Below are 16087 nucleotides of genomic sequence, written 5' to 3' on the forward strand. Positions count from 1 at the left end.
AGCATTGAAAAGGGAGGCCCTCGAATGTTAACCGTGATTTAGAACAGAGGTCCTAGTGCACGTCAGCACATTGTGTCTGCCACGTTCAATGTGTGCATGTCATCGGCAATGAAAGTGCCTCCTTTAAACAATGAACCGATGCATGAAGAATGAACTTCCAGTGTTGTCCCAAACACTGCTTTTCCGTTTATGAAGTTAATTAAGTGCACGAACTGTGTGAGATTCCCAGTTTCCTGCTTCCTCTGCTCCCATCCCGTTTTCCTGATTCTACATCCTGTTTTTTTCCTGTTTGCAGTCCCATCATGAGACTCGGCAACAAGAAGGTGGCCCGGTAAGTGCAGTGCGTGGTCAGTCTGGCAGCTTGTCGCCGAGGTGTCGTACAGGTTTGTGACGATGTTGTAACAGAGGTGTGCATGCTGCTCAGAGGCAGAGAGACTTAGAGTAGCTGCTGTTGTGATCTCTGTCAGCAACACACAAACAAAATACTGCAGGAACTCAGCAGGTCAGGCAGCACCTATGGAAGGGAAACATGGAAAAGTCAATGCTTCAGGCTGAGACGCCTCATCAGGACTGGAAAGGAAACGAGAATGAGGAAGTGGGAAGAGGAGGAGTACAGGCTGGCAGGTGCTACGTCAGCCGGGTTGGGGGGTGCTGAGTGGACGTGTTAGGCTGTTTGCCTTCATTGATCAGGAACTGAGTATAAAAGTTGGGATGTTAGGTTCTGGATGAATAAAACCTTTTGTCAGCCACGGTTGGAATGTTATGTGCAGTTCTGGTCACCCCACTAAGGGAGGATTGTGAAGGTTTTGGAGAGAAGGCAGAAAAGGTTCACCAGGAATGCTTTAGCCAGAAAGAGAGGCTTGACAAACTTGGGTTGTTTTCTTTGCAGCATCAGAAGTTGAAAGGCGACTTGATCAAATTTATAAAATTGAAAGGCAAATACGAGGGAGAAGGTCCCGTTCTTTTCCCAGGGTGGAAATGTCAAAAACTACAGGGCAACACACACAAAATTGAATGGCGGTGCTGGGTCAAAGGGCCGAATGGCCTACTCATGCACCTATTGTCTAAAATGCTGGAGGAGCTCAGCAGGCCCGGCAGTCAGTGTTTCAGGATTGGGAAGGAAGGGGGAGGGTGGCAGAATAAGGTGATGGGGGCAGGATGGGAAAGAGGACTTGCTAGAGGGTGAGAGGTGAAACCAAATGGGCAGGGGGAGGGGGATGAAGTAAGAAGCTGGGAGATGATAGGTGGAAAAAGGTACAGGACTAAAGAAGAAGGAATCTGATAGGAGAGGAGAGTGGATCATGGGAGAAAGGGGAGGTGAGCGGGGAAATGTTTAAGGAAGGTTTATCGGGCAAGGTTTTCACACAGTGGTAGGTTTCTGGGAACGGGTGGAAACGTGAAAATGTTTGAGGCATTGAGACAGACAGATGAACAGACAGGGAATAAAGGATAAAGATCTTGTGTAGTCAGTACAGACATGATGGGTAGAAGGGCCTGTGTTTTTTGAGTGAGGAGTTAGTTTGGGATGCAGGAATCTGTTCACCCTGAAGCTGTTTAACGCGAGCTGCTTTACTTAATGTCAGTGTCAAGGGAGTGTCTCTTGTTGAGTTGCAGTAGAAATTGTCCAGGATTATTTCCGGTCAGACGATGGTACGCCTGGCACCGCTGGCCTGGGCCCGTACCCTCTCCATCTACCACACAAAGAGTGCTTGCAGCGTGCACCCAGCTGTGGCAGCTGCCTTTGCCAGCAGACACTGAGAGTATTCTCTTGTTGTAGGCACATCGAACAGAGTGGTGCCACTGACAGCGATGACATGGAGGAGCTTCCCGGGAGCTCACTGGCACACTTGCCCTCGGATCTGACTGAGCAGGTTAGGCTACAACCCTTTCTCAATATCTTTTTGGTATTTGTACAACTTATCTTCTTTTGCACCTTGGTTGTCCGACAGCCTTTGTTTATGTAGAGTTTTTCATAAATTCTACTGTATTTCTTTATTTTCCTGTGAATGCCTGCAAGGAAATGAGTCTCAAAGTGGTGTTTGGTGACCTATATGTGCTTTCACTTTGAATTTAGCTGAGCTGTAACTTTGTTTGAATGGACCTGGTGTGTAGTACCATGCGTTCATCTCTAGTCTATTGTACTTAGACTACAGCACGGTAACAGGTGGGCGCTTCCACCCCCAACAAGCACACGCCACCTAGTTACACCCCTGTGGACCAATTAACCTACTAACCCGTACATCCTTGGAACGTGGGGAAAAAACCAGAGCACCCAAAGAAAGCCCAGCCAGTCCCAGGGAGAACATACAAACAGCAGCGGAATTGAACTGCAAACTGTGCAACAGCCCAGGTGTAACACCTTCGCGCTAACAGCTACGTTACTCTGGTACCTGAGCTTTTTGATCTGGGTCTTGAGCACAGCTTTAATAAATCCCATGCTTGACAATAGGTGAGAGGCTCGGTTCTTCCCCTCACTCAGATAGTCGCTGTGCTGTGGTTCAGTGCTGCCCAGTGGTATTGGTGTCACTTGTCAGCAGTGTCCAAGGTCTGGGCAGCCACTTCACGCTGGGGTTTTCACCGCTGGAGCGAGGGGCAGAGACGTGCTGTACTATCCTTCACCCCGCCTCCTGCCCCTGCCCCGGCTCTCAGAGACTGGTCATTCTGAATGTCCATTTCTCCTGTTTGCCGGGCAGGTGATGTTCCTGGAGAAGCGAGTTACTGAACTGGAGCAGGAGAACACATCGAACGGGGAGATCCACAGTCGCCTTAAACAAGAGAACCTGCAGCTCGTGCACAGGTAGGGACCACTGGAGGGATTTCTGTCTCTCTCTGTCAGTTAGATTTCCAGTCTGATCCTCAATCCCACAACACTCTGTTGATGCAATGTTTAAACTGTATTTACACTTGCAAAGTGTAACTGTGGAGGGGTTTCTGTCACTCTGCTCCAGGGAACAAATTCCTAACCTATTCAACTTACCCCATAACTCAGGTCCTCAAGTCCCAGCAACATCCTTGTCACTTAAATGTTACTGATATTTTTTTCTGTTTGAGAATGCAAGCTGCTTCACAAGTGTTATCTTGTTATATTGCTGTATTTAATAGTTAAAAGATATGGTGACTAGTTAAACAAGGAGATAAATTAAAGGGAATAAATTCTCCTTCACCCCCCAGTACAGTTCTGACACGTCTGTAGAAGAGCTTGGTGAAATTCATTGCTAAAAATAATATCCATGTGAGCTAAGTGAGGGCAGAGGCTCATTTCTGGAGTGGGGTTGTTTTTATTTTAAAAGATACTGTGTGGAACAGGCCCTTCCAGCCAGCGAGCTGCTCTGCCCAGTAACCTCCCTATTTAACCCTAGCTGAATTGAGGGACGATTTAGCTCAGGTGAGCCTTTGGACTGTGGGAGAAAACGGGAGCAGCCAGTGGAAAGTCACGTGCTCTCGGGAAGAATGTACAAACTTTGTCACGGAGGACACTGGCATTGAACGCCGATCTCTGTTGCCCCAAGCAGTAATGGCGTCATGCCAACTGCTACACTACCGTGGTGCCCCGTTGTCTGGCTCTCTCCAAGCAGATATTTGTCTCTGACTCTCTCCAAACAGGGCAAACGCACTGGAGGAACAGCTGAAAGAGCAGGAGGCCAAGTCTGAGCAGATGTTACTGGAGGAAGTAAAGAAGCAGAAGGACGTTCTGAGCAAGGTGGAGCGAGAGCAGATCATCGAGATGGAGAACCTGCACACCAGGTAGCCGTGTGTCTGCTGTAGACCTCTCCCTCCATCCGGGATCCAGGCCGGGCTGACACAGAACAGGACAGGACAGGTCTAACTCAGTAGTGAACTAGACCAGTACGGCACTGGCTAGGCCTTCCAGCCCACAATGTCCATTAGCACTTACCACTTTACTCAGTCCAACACAGACCCGAATACAACCTACGGACTCACCTTCAACGACTCGTCATGTCTCATGTTCTCGGTATTTATTGGTTGTTTGTTTATTATTTTGTATTTGCTGTTTGTTGTCTTTTGTACTGTGATATTACATGGGAGATGGCAACCAGGATGACAGAGCTGAGGATGAGGCAGCGGGATTACAAGTAGATGACGTAACATGAATGTAAGGAAGATCAGTCCAAATTGGGTACAAACTCAGACAGAGCAAAGAGTTAAATTGTACCACTGAGGCAAAATTCAGAAGGGCAAGAAATGCAGGACTGAAGGTGCTGTATTTAAAAGTGTGCAGCATTCGGAATAAGGTGGACAAACTCGTGGTGCAGCTAGAGATTGGTGGGTATGACATTGTGGGCATCACTGAGTCGTGGCTGAAAGAAGGCCATAGCTGGGAGCTTAACATCAAAGGATATATTTTGTATTGAAAGGACAGGCAGGAAGGCATAGGTGGTGGTGTGGTTCTGTTGGTAAAAGATGGAATTACAACTTTAGAAACAGCTGACACAGGGTCAGAGAATGTTGAATCTTTGTGGGTGGAGTTAAACTGCAAGGGTGAAAAAACCATTATAGAATCATATTTTGGGCTCCAAATAGTAGCCAAGATGTGGGGTTAAGATTGCAAAGCGAGCTGGAAAAGGCACGTAATAAGGGTAGTGACACAATTGTAATGGAGGACTTCAATATGCAAGGGGATTGGGAAAATCAAGTTGGTGTCCGGTCGCAAGAGAGGGAATTTGTTGGCCTATGAGATGGCTTTTTAGAGCAGCTTGTGCTCGAGCCTTCTTGGGGGAAAGCCATCTTAGATTGGATGTTGTGTAATAACCCAGATTTTATTAGTCAGCTTAACGTAAAGAAATTCTTAGGGGGCAATGATCTGCATATGAATAAATTCACACTGCAGCTTGAGAGGGAGGACCCTAACTCGCATGTATCTGTATTGCAGTGGAATAAAGGGAATTCCAGAGGCATGAGAGAGGGGTTTGCCCAAATGGATTGGAGGAGGATACTGGCAGGGATGACGGCAGAACAGAGGTGGCTGAAGTTTCTGGGAATAGTTCACAAGGCACTGGATAGGTATGGCCCACAGAGGAAGAAGTTCTCAAATGTCATGGGTAGGCAACCATGGCTGGCAAAAGAAATTAAGGACTGAATTAAATTCAAGGAAAGGGCATTGCATGCCATCTTGGACAATGTCTCCCATCCACTACGTAATGTACTGGTTGGGCACAGGAGTACATTCAGCCAGAGACTCATTCCACCGAGATGCAACACAGAGCGTCATAGGAAGTCATTCCTGCCTGTGGCCATCAAACTTTACAACTCCTCCCTTGGAGGGTTACACACCCTGAGCCAATAGGCTGGTCCTGGACTTATTTCCTGGCATAATTTACATATTACTATTTAACTATTTATGGTTTTATTACTATTTATTATTTATGGTGCAATTGTAACGAAAACCAATTTCCCCCGGGATCAATTAAGTATGACTATGACTGTGACTATGACCATATAAGGTAGCAAAAGTGAGTGAGTTGGGAAGCTTTTAAAATCCAGCTAAAGGCAACTAAAAAAGCTATAAGAAGGGAAAAGATGAAATATGAGGACAGACTAGCCAATAATATAAAGCAGGATACTAGAAGTTTTTTCAGTTATATACTGAGAGTAAAAGGGAGGTGAGAGTTAATATTGGACCACTGGAAAATAATGTTGGTGAGATAGTAATGGGGGACAAAGAAATGGCAATCCTTACTGTGGAAGACACTAGCTGTATGCCAGAGGTCCGAGAGTGTTGGAGTAGGAGTGAGTGCCATTGCTATTACAAAGGAAGAAGTGCTCGGTAAACTCAAAGGTTGTAAGGTGGATAAATCACCTGGACCAGGTGGACTACATCCCAGAGTCCTGAGAGAAGTTGCTGAAGAGATGAAGGATGCATTGGATATGATTTTTCCAGAATCCTTGATTCTGGCATGGTCCCGGAGGACTGGAAGATTGCAAATGTCACTCCACTCTTTAAGAAGGAAGGAAGACAAAAGAGATAAAATTATAGGGTGATTAGCTTAACCTCAGTGATTTGGAAAGTGTTGGAGTCCATTATTAAGGACGAGGTTTTGGGGTACTTGGAGAGTAATGATAAAGTAAGTCAAAGTCAGCATGGTTTCTGTAAAGGGAAATCTTACCTGACAAATCTGTTAGAATTCTTCGAAGTAGTAACAAGCAGGGTGGACAAAGGAGAGGCAGTGGATGTCATTTACTTGGATTTTCAGAAGGCATTTGATAAGGTGCTACACATGAGGCTTCTTAACAGGATAAAATCCTACAATGTTACAGGAAAGATATTGGCATGGATAGAGGAATGGCTGACAGGCAGGAGGCAACAAGGGAATAAAAGAGGTCTTTTCTGGTTGGCTGCCAGTGACTAGTGGTGTTCCTCAGGGGTCAGTATTGGGACCTCTAGTTTTCTCATTGTGTCAGTGATTTAGATAATGGAATTGATGGTTTTGTGGCTTAGTTTGCAGATGATATGAAGATAAGTGGAGGGGTAGGTAGTGCTGAGGAAGCAATGTGATTTGCAGCAGGACATAGACAAATTGGAAGAATGGGCAAAGTGGTGGCAAATGGAATTCAGTGTTGGGAATGTGTGCTGAGGCACTTTGGTAAAAGGGACAATAGTGTGGATTATTATCTAAATAGGGAGAAGGTTCAAACATCAGAGGTGCAAAGGGACTTAGGCGTCCTTGTGCAAGACTCCCAGAAGGTTAATTTACAGGTTGAGTCTGTGGTAAAGAAGGCAAATGCAATGTTGGCATTTATTTCAAGGGGAATAGAATATAAAAGCAAGGAGAGAATGCTGAGCCTTTATAAGACACTAGTCAGTCCACACTTGGAGTATTGTCAACGATTTTGGGCCCCGCATCTCAGAAAGGATATGTTGTCATTGAAGAGAGTCCAGAGGAGGTTCACGAGGATGATTCCGGGAATGAAGGGGTTAACATACGCGGAGTGTTTGGCAGCTTTGTGCCTGTACTCTCTGGAATTTAGAAGAAAGTGGGGGGACCTCATTGAAACCTACTGAATGTTGAAGGGACTAGATAAGGTGGATGTGGGGAGGATATTTCCTCTGGTGGGGTTATCCAGAACTAGAGGGCACAGCCTCAAAATTGAGGGGTGACTCTTTAGAACAGAGGTAAGGAGGAACATTTTTTTAGCCAAAGAGTAGTGAATCTGTGGAATGCTCTGCCACAGACTGTGGTGAAGGCAAAGTCTGTGGGTATAGTTAAAGCAAAAGTTGATAGTTTCCTGATTGGTCAGGGCATCAAAGGATATGCTGAGAAGGCAGGTTTTGGGGTTGAGTGGGATCTGGGAACAGCTATGATGAAATGACTGGACTTGAAGGGCTGAATAGCCTAATTCTGCTCTATGTCATATGGTCTTATGTTACTTTAGAATATAGAACATTACAGCTCAGCACAGGCCAGTCAGCCCATGATGCTGTGCCCACCTTTTCATCAGAATCCGGTTTATCATCACCGGCATGTGACCTGAAATTTGTTAACTTAGTAGCAGCAGTTCAATGCAATACATAATCTAGAAGAGAAAAAACCAAAATAAAATAATAATAATAATAAATAAATAAGTAAATCAATTGCAGTATACGTATATTGAATAGATTAAAAATTGTGCAAAAAACAGAAATAATATACATTTTAAAAAGTGAGGTAGTGTCCAAGGGTTCAATGTCCATTTAGGAACTGGATGGCAGAGGAAAGAAGCTGTTCCTGAATCGCTGAGTGTGTGCCTTCAGGCTTCTGTACCCCCTACCTGATGGTAACAGTGAGAAAGGGGCATGCCCTGGGTGCTGGAGGTCCTTAATAATGGATGCTGCCTTTCTGAGACACTGCTCCCTAAAGATGTCCTGGTTACTTTGTAGGCGAGTACCCAAGATGGAGCTGACTAAATTTACAACCCTCTGCAGCTTCTTTCAGTCCTGTGCAGTAGCCGCACCCCCCCCATACCAGATTAGATCCTACTCCAAGATCAATCTAACCCTTCCCTCCCGCACAGCCCTCCATTCCTCATTCATCCATATGCTTATCTGTTGGTAAGTTTCTTACATGTCCCTAAAGTACCTGCTTCGATCACTGCCCCTGCCAGGGTGTTCCACCCACCACTCTTTGTGTGTTTATATTTAAAAAATCTTCCTCTGACATCCCCTCCTTTACTTTCCTCCAATCACCTTAAAGTTATGCCCCCTTGTATTAGCCATTTCCGCCCTGGGAAAACGTCTCCAGCTGGCCACTCGATCTATGCCTCTTATCTTGTACACCTCTATCAAGTCAGTTAATTCCTGGGAAGAAGGGATTCCCCTATCATGGAAGGCTAAAAAAATGTTGGCTGAGTATTCAGAAGAATGAGGGGTGATTTGAATTTAAACAATGTAAAATCTTTAGGGGTCATAACAGGGTAAATAATGAGGTGCGGATGTGTCTTGAATGAGATGACATGGTTACCAGGTGAGGGGACGACCATTTAAGTCAGAGATCGGAGGCTGCATCATAAACACGAGATTCTGCAGACGCTGGAAATTCAGAGCAACACACAAAATGCTGGAGGAACTCAGCAGGTCAGGCAGCATCTATGGAAATGAATAAATTCAATGTTTGTGGCTGAGACCCTTCATCAGGACAGGAAGGGAAGGGGAAGATCCCAAAATAAGGAGGTGGGGGATAGGGGAAGGGGGACAAGATAGAAGCGGACAACTGAAGCCAGGTGGGTGGGGTTGGAGGATGAATTAAGAAACTGGGAGGTGATCAGTGGAAAAGGTAGAGGGCTGTAGAAGAAGGAATTTGATAGGAGAGGAGATTGGACGATCGGAGAAAGGAAAGGAGGGGCACCAGAGGGAGGTGATAGGCAGGTGAGGAGAAGAGGTAAGAAGCCAGAGTGGGGAATAGAAGAAGAAAGGGTGAACGGGAAAAGTTTCAAGAAGTTGGAGAAATCTGTGTTCATCCCATCAGACGGGAGGCTACCTAGACAGAATATGAAGGGTTGTTCCTCCAACCTGAGAGTGGCCTCATTGTGGCAGAAGAGGAGGAGGCATGTTGGAACAGGAACGGGAATGGGGGAGGCTGGGTCATTGGAAGTATTCAGTGAGGGGGATGCATTTTTGAATCTGAAGAAACAGAAGAAGAGATGAGGGCTGAGGCTGTGGGGCCTAGTCCTGCTCCTGTGTATTGACGACAATTGGCTGTGACTGGGTTTTCTCTTCCATGCCCACCGGTCAGATAGAGGGCCTGTTAGGACTTGGCCAGGTTGCCTCAGTATTGTACGTGATGTTGGTGCTGTGTGTGAAGACATTCTGCTCATTTAACAGATACAGTACATTCAGTTTACAGAGCAGAAAGAAAGCCTTAAACCTGAATTGGAAATTTGCTTCACTTCAGTGTTGAGACTGTTTGTGCAGTTCACATTGAGATCTTCTGTTCCTGTCTTAGTGAGCCTTCACAGATGGCCAAACGCTGGTGAAGCAAGTACAGAACAAGCCAAACCTGGTCAAAAATGAACACAATTAGAGTCTTCATTAATGAATCAGATTGCAAATCAGCCACACTGATAATCGGTATCCTGACTGTCTGTATCGCAGCCTGGCCTGGAAACACCAAAGACCAGGACAGTGCTGGATGCAGCCCAGTCCATCACAGGTAAAGCCCTCCCACCACTGATTTTGTTTACGTGGAGCACTGTTGCAGGAAAGCAGCATCCATCATGGAGGACCTCCACCATCCAGCCATGTTCTTTGTTTTCCTGCTGCCATCAGCATCAGGTCCCACACCACCGGGTTCAGGAACAGTTATTACCCCTCAACCATCAGATCCCACACCACCGGATTCAGGAACGGTTATTACCCCTCAACCATCAGGTCCCACAGCACCAGGTTCAGGAACGGTTATTACCCCTCAACCATCAGGTCCCACACCGCCGGGTTCAGGGACGGTTATTACCCCTCAACCATCACGTCCCACACCGCTGGGTTCAGGGACGGTTATTACCCCTCAACCATCAGGTCCCACACCACCAGGTTCAGGGACGGTTATTACCCCTCAATCATCAGGTCCCACACCACCAGGTTCAGGAATGGTTATTACCCCTCAACCATCAGGTCCCACACCACCAGGTTCAGGAACGGTTATTACCCCTCAACCACCAGGTTCAGGGACAGTTATTACCCCTCAACCATAAGATCCCACACCACCAGGTTCAGGAACAGTTATTACCCCTCAACCACCAGGTTCAGGAACGGTTATTACCCCTCAACCACCAGGTCCCACACCATCGGGTTCAGGAACAGTTATTACCCCTCAACCACCGGGTTCAGGAACGGTTATGACCCCTCAACCACCAGGTTCAGGAACGGTTATTACCCCTCAACTGCCAGGTCCCACACCACCGGGTTCAGGGACGGTTATTACCCCTCAACCATCCGGTCCCACACCACCGGGTTCAGGGACAGTTATTACCCCTCAACCATCAGGTCCCACACCACTGGGTTCAGGGACGGTTATTACCCCTCAATCATCAGGTCCCACACCACCAGGTTCAGGAACGGTTATTACCCCTCAACCATCAGGTCCCACACCACCAGGTTCAGGAACAGTTATTACCCCTCAACCACCAGGTTCAGGGACTGTTATTACCCCTCAACCATCAGGTCCCACACCACTGGGTTCAGGGACGATTATTACCCCTCAACTATCAGGTCCCACACCACCGGGTTCAGGGACGGTTATTACCCCTCAACCATCAGGTCCCACATCACCAGGTTTAGGAACGGTTATTACCCCTCAACCATCAGGTCCCACACCACCGGGTTCAGGGACGGTTATTACCCCTCAACCAACAGGTCCCACACCACCGGGTTCAGGGACGGTTATTACCCCTCAACCATCAGGTCCCACACCACCGGGTTCAGGGACAGTTATTACCCCTCAACCATCAGGTCCCACACCACCAGGTTCAGGAACGGTTATTACCAGTCAACCACCAGGTTCAGGAACAGTTATTACCCCTCAACCATCAGGTCCCACAGCACCAGGTTCAGGAACAGTTATTACCCCTCAACCACCAGGTTCAGGAACAGTTATTACCCCTCAACCACCAGGTTCAGGAACGGTTATTACCCCTCAACCATCAGGTCCCACACCACCAGGTTCAGGAACAGTTATTACCCCTCAACCACCAGGTCCCACACCATTGGGTTCAGGAACAGTTATTACCCCTCAACCATCAGGTTCAGGAACGGTTATTACCCCTCAACTGCCAGGTCCCACACCACCGGGTTCAGGGACGGTTATTACCCCTCAACCATCCGGTCCCACACCACCGGGTTCAGGGACGGTTATTACCCCTCAATCATCAGGTCCCACACCACCAGGTTCAGGAACGGTTATGACCCCTCAACCACCAGGTTCAGGAACGGTTATTACCCCTCAACTGCCAGGTCCCACACCATCGGGTTCGGGGACGGTTATTACCCCTCAATCATCCGGTCCCACAACACCGGGTTCAGGGACGGTTATTACCCCTCAACCATCAGGTCCCACACCACCGGGTTCAGGGACGGTTATTACCCCTCAATCATCAGGTCCCACACCACCAGGTTCAGGGACTGTTATTACCCCTCAACCATCAGGTCCCACACCACTGGGTTCAGGGACGATTATTACCCCTCAACCATCAGGTCCCACACCACCGGGTTCAGGGACGGTTATTACCCCTCAACCATCAGGTCCCACATCACCAGGTTTAGGAACGGTTATTACCCCTCAACCATCAGGTCCCACACCACCGGGTTCAGGGACGGTTATTACCCCTCAACCAACAGGTCCCACACCACCGGGTTCAGGGACAGTTATTACCCCTCAACCATCAGGTCCCACACCACTAGGTTCAGGAACGGTTATTACCAGTCAACCACCAGGTTCAGGAACAGTTATTACCTCTCAACCACCAGGTTCAGGAACGGTTATTACCCCTCAAGCATCAGGTCCCACAGCACCAGGTTCAGGAACAGTTATTACCCCTCAACCACCAGGTTCAGGAACAGTTATTACCCCTCAACCACCAGGTCCCACACCATCGGGTTCAGGAACAGTTATTACCCCTCAACCATCAGGTTCAGGAACGGTTATTACCCCTCAACTGCCAGGTCCCACACCACCGGGTTCAGGGACGGTTATTACCCCTCAACCATCCGGTCCCACACCACCGGGTTCAGGGACGGTTATTACCCCTCAACCATCAGGTCCCACACCACCGGGTTCAGGGACGGTTATTACCCCTCAATCATCAGGTCCCACACCACCAGGTTCAGGAACGGTTATGACCCCTCAACCACCAGGTTCAGGAACAGTTATTACCCCTCAACTGCCAGGTCCCACACCATCGGGTTCAGGGACGGTTATTACCCCTCAATCATCCGGTCCCACAACACCGGGTTCAGGGACGGTTATTACCCCTCAACCATCAGGTCCCACACCACCGGGTTCAGGGACGGTTATTACCCCTCAATCATCAGGTCCCACACCACCAGGTTCAGGAACAGTTATTACCCCTCAACCACCAGGTTCAGGGACTGTTATTACCCCTCAACCATCAGGTCCCACACCACTGGGTTCAGGGACGATTATTACCCCTCAACCATCAGGTCCCACACCACCGGGTTCAGGGACGGTTATTACCCCTCAACCATCAGGTCCCACACCACCGGGTTCAGGGACGGTTATTACCCCTCAATCATCAGGTCCCACACCACCAGATTCAGGAACAGTTATTACCCCTCAACCACCAGGTTCAGGGACTGTTATTACCCCTCAACCATCAGGTCCCACACCACTGGGTTCAGGGACGATTATTACCCCTCAACCATCAGGTCCCACACCACCGGGTTCAGGGACGGTTATTACCCCTCAACCATCAGGTCCCACATCACCAGGTTTAGAAACGGTTATTACCCCTCAACCATCAGGTCCCACACCACCGGGTTCAGGGACGGTTATTACCCCTCAACCAACAGGTCCCACACCACCGGGTAAAGGGACAGTTATTACCCCTCAACCATCAGGTCCCACACCACCAGGTTCAGGAACGGTTATTACCAGTCAACCACCAGGTTCAGGAACAGTTATTACCTCTCAACCACCAGGTTCAGGAACGGTTATTACCCCTCAAGCATCAGGTCCCACAGCACCAGGTTCAGGAACAGTTATTACCCCTCAACCACCAGGTTCAGGAACAGTTATTACCCCTCAACCACCAGGTTCAGGAACGGTTATTACCCCTCAACCATCAGGTCCCACACCACCAGGTTCAGGAACAGTTATTACCCCTCAACCACCGGATTCAGGAACGGTTATTACCCCTCAACCATCAGGTCCCACACCACCAGGTTCAGGAACAGTTATCACCCCTCAACCATCAGGTCCCACACCACCAGGTTCAGGGATGGTTATTACCCCTCAACCATCAGGTCCCACACCAACGGGTTCAGGGACGGTTATTACCCCTCAACCACCAGGTTCACGAACGGTTATTACCCGTCAACCACCAGGTCCGACACCACCGGGTTCAGGGATGGTTATTACCCCTCAACCCTCAGGTCCCACACCACCGGGTTCAGGGACGGTTATTACCCCTCAACCATCAGATCCCACACCACCAGGTTCAGGAACGGTTATTACCCCTCAACCACCAGGTTCAGGAACGGTTATTACCCCTCAACCATCAGGTCTCACACCACCAGGTTCAGAAACGGTTATTACCATTCAACCACCAGGTTCAGGAACATTTATTACCCCTCACCCACCAGGTTCAGGAACGGTTATTACCCCTCAACCATCAGGTTCCACACCACCAGGTTCAGGGACGGTTATTACCCCCAACCATCAGATCCCACACCACCGGGTTCAGGAACAGTTATTACCCCTCAACCATCAGATCCCACACCACCGGGTTCAGGAACGGTTATTACCCCTCAACCATCAGGTCCCACACCACCGGGTTCAGGGACGGATATTACCCCTCAACCATCAGGTTCCACACCACCAGGTTCAGGAACGGTTATTACCCCTCAACCACTAGGTTCAGGAACAGTTATTACCCCTCAACCACCAGGTTCAGGAACGGTTATTACCCCTCAACCATCAGGTCCCACACCACCGGGTTCAGGGATGGTTATTACCCCTCAACCATCCGGTCCCACACCACCGGGTTCAGGGACGGTTATTACCCCTCAACCATCAGATCCCACACCACCGGGTTCAGGAACGGTTATTACCCCTGAACCATCAGGTTCCACACCAGCGGGTTCAGGGACAGTTATTACCCCTCAACCATCAGGTCCCACATCACCTGGATCAGGGACGGTTATTACCCCTCAACCATCAGGTCCCACATCACCGGGATCAGGGACGGTTATTACCCCTCAACCATCAGGTCCCACACCACTGGGTTCAGGGACGGTTATTACCCCTCAAACATCAGGTCCCACACCACCAGGTTCAGGAACGGTTATTACCCCTCAACCATCAGGCCCCACACCGCCGGGTTCAGGGACTGTTATTACCCCTCAACCATCAGGTCCCACACCACCAGGTTCAGTAACAGTTATTACCCCTCAACCACCAGGTTCAGGAACGGTTATTACCACTCAACCATCAGATCCCACACCACCGGGTTCAGGAACGGTTATTACCCCTCAACCATCTGGTTCCACACCACCGGTTTCAGGGACGGTTATTACCCCTCAACCATCAGGTCCCACATCACCGGGATCAGGGACGGTTATTACCCCTCAACCATCAGGTCCCACATCACCAGGTTCAGGAACGGTTATTACTCCTCAACCATCAGGTCCCACACCACCGGGTTCAGGGACGGTTATTACCCCTCAACCATCAGGTCCCACAGCACCAGGTTCAGGAACAGTTATTACCCCTCAACCACCAGGTTCAGGAACAGTTATTACCCCTCAACCACCAGGTTCAGGAATGGTTATTACCCCTCAACCATCAGGTCCCACACCACCGGGTTCAGGGACGGTTATTACCCCTCAACCATCAGGTCCCACACCACCGGGTTCAGGGACGGTTATTACCCCTCAATCATCAGGTCCCACACCACCAGGTTCAGGAACGGTTATGACCCCTCAACCACCAGGTTCAGGAACAGTTATTACCCCTCAACTGCCAGGTCCCACACCATCGGGTTCAGGGACGGTTATTACCCCTCAATCATCCGGTCCCACAACACTGGGTTCAGGGACGGTTATTACCCCTCAACCATCAGGTCCCACACCACCGGGTTCAGGGACGGTTATTACCCCTCAATCATCAGGTCCCACACCACCAGGTTCAGGAACAGTTATTACCCCTCAACCACCAGGTTCAGGGACTGTTATTACCCCTCAACCATCAGGTCCCACACCACTGGGTTCAGGGACGATTATTACCCCTCAACCATCAGGTCCCACACCACCGGGTTCAGGGACGGTTATTACCCCTCAACCATCAGGTCCCACACCACCGGGTTCAGGGACGGTTATTACCCCTCAATCATCAGGTCCCACACCACCAGGTTCAGGAACAGTTATTACCCCTCAACCACCAGGTTCAGGGACTGTTATTACCCCTCAACCATCAGGTCCCACACCACTGGGTTCAGGGACGATTATTACCCCTCAACCATCAGGTCCCACACCACCGGGTTCAGGGACGGTTATTACCCCTCAACCATCAGGTCCCACATCACCAGGTTTAGAAACGGTTATTACCCCTCAACCATCAGGTCCCACACCACCGGGTTCAGGGACGGTTATTACCCCTCAACCATCAGGTCCCACACCACCAGGTTCAGGAACGGTTATTACCAGTCAACCACCAGGTTCAGGAACAGTTATTACCTCTCAACCACCAGGTTCAGGAACGGTTATTACCCCTCAAGCATCAGGTCCCACAGCACCAGGTTCAGGAACAGTTATTACCCCTCAACCACCAGGTTCAGGAACAGTTATTACCCCTCAACCACCAGGTTCAGGAACGGTTATTACCCCTCAACCATCAGGTCCCACACCACCAGGTTCAGGAACAGT

The 16087-nt window shown here is 49.0% G+C and overlaps 1 protein-coding gene across 2 annotated transcripts in view; it reads left to right on the forward strand.

The window, feature by feature from the left end:
• rab11fip3 (RAB11 family interacting protein 3 (class II)) overlaps positions 1-16087 on the forward strand; it is a 173504-nt gene that overhangs the window by 140257 nt on the left and 17160 nt on the right. For both annotated transcript variants that reach the window (XM_063059483.1, XM_063059484.1), the window contains exons 7-10: positions 296-331; positions 1778-1871; positions 2694-2797; positions 3604-3744. In XM_063059483.1, coding sequence (XP_062915553.1) covers positions 296-331; positions 1778-1871; positions 2694-2797; positions 3604-3744 — 375 coding nt within the window. The remainder of the gene's footprint in view (positions 1-295; positions 332-1777; positions 1872-2693; positions 2798-3603; positions 3745-16087) is intronic.

This window comes from Mobula hypostoma, chromosome 9 (assembly GCF_963921235.1).
Source record: "Mobula hypostoma chromosome 9, sMobHyp1.1, whole genome shotgun sequence".
NCBI lineage: Eukaryota > Metazoa > Chordata > Chondrichthyes > Myliobatiformes > Myliobatidae > Mobula > Mobula hypostoma.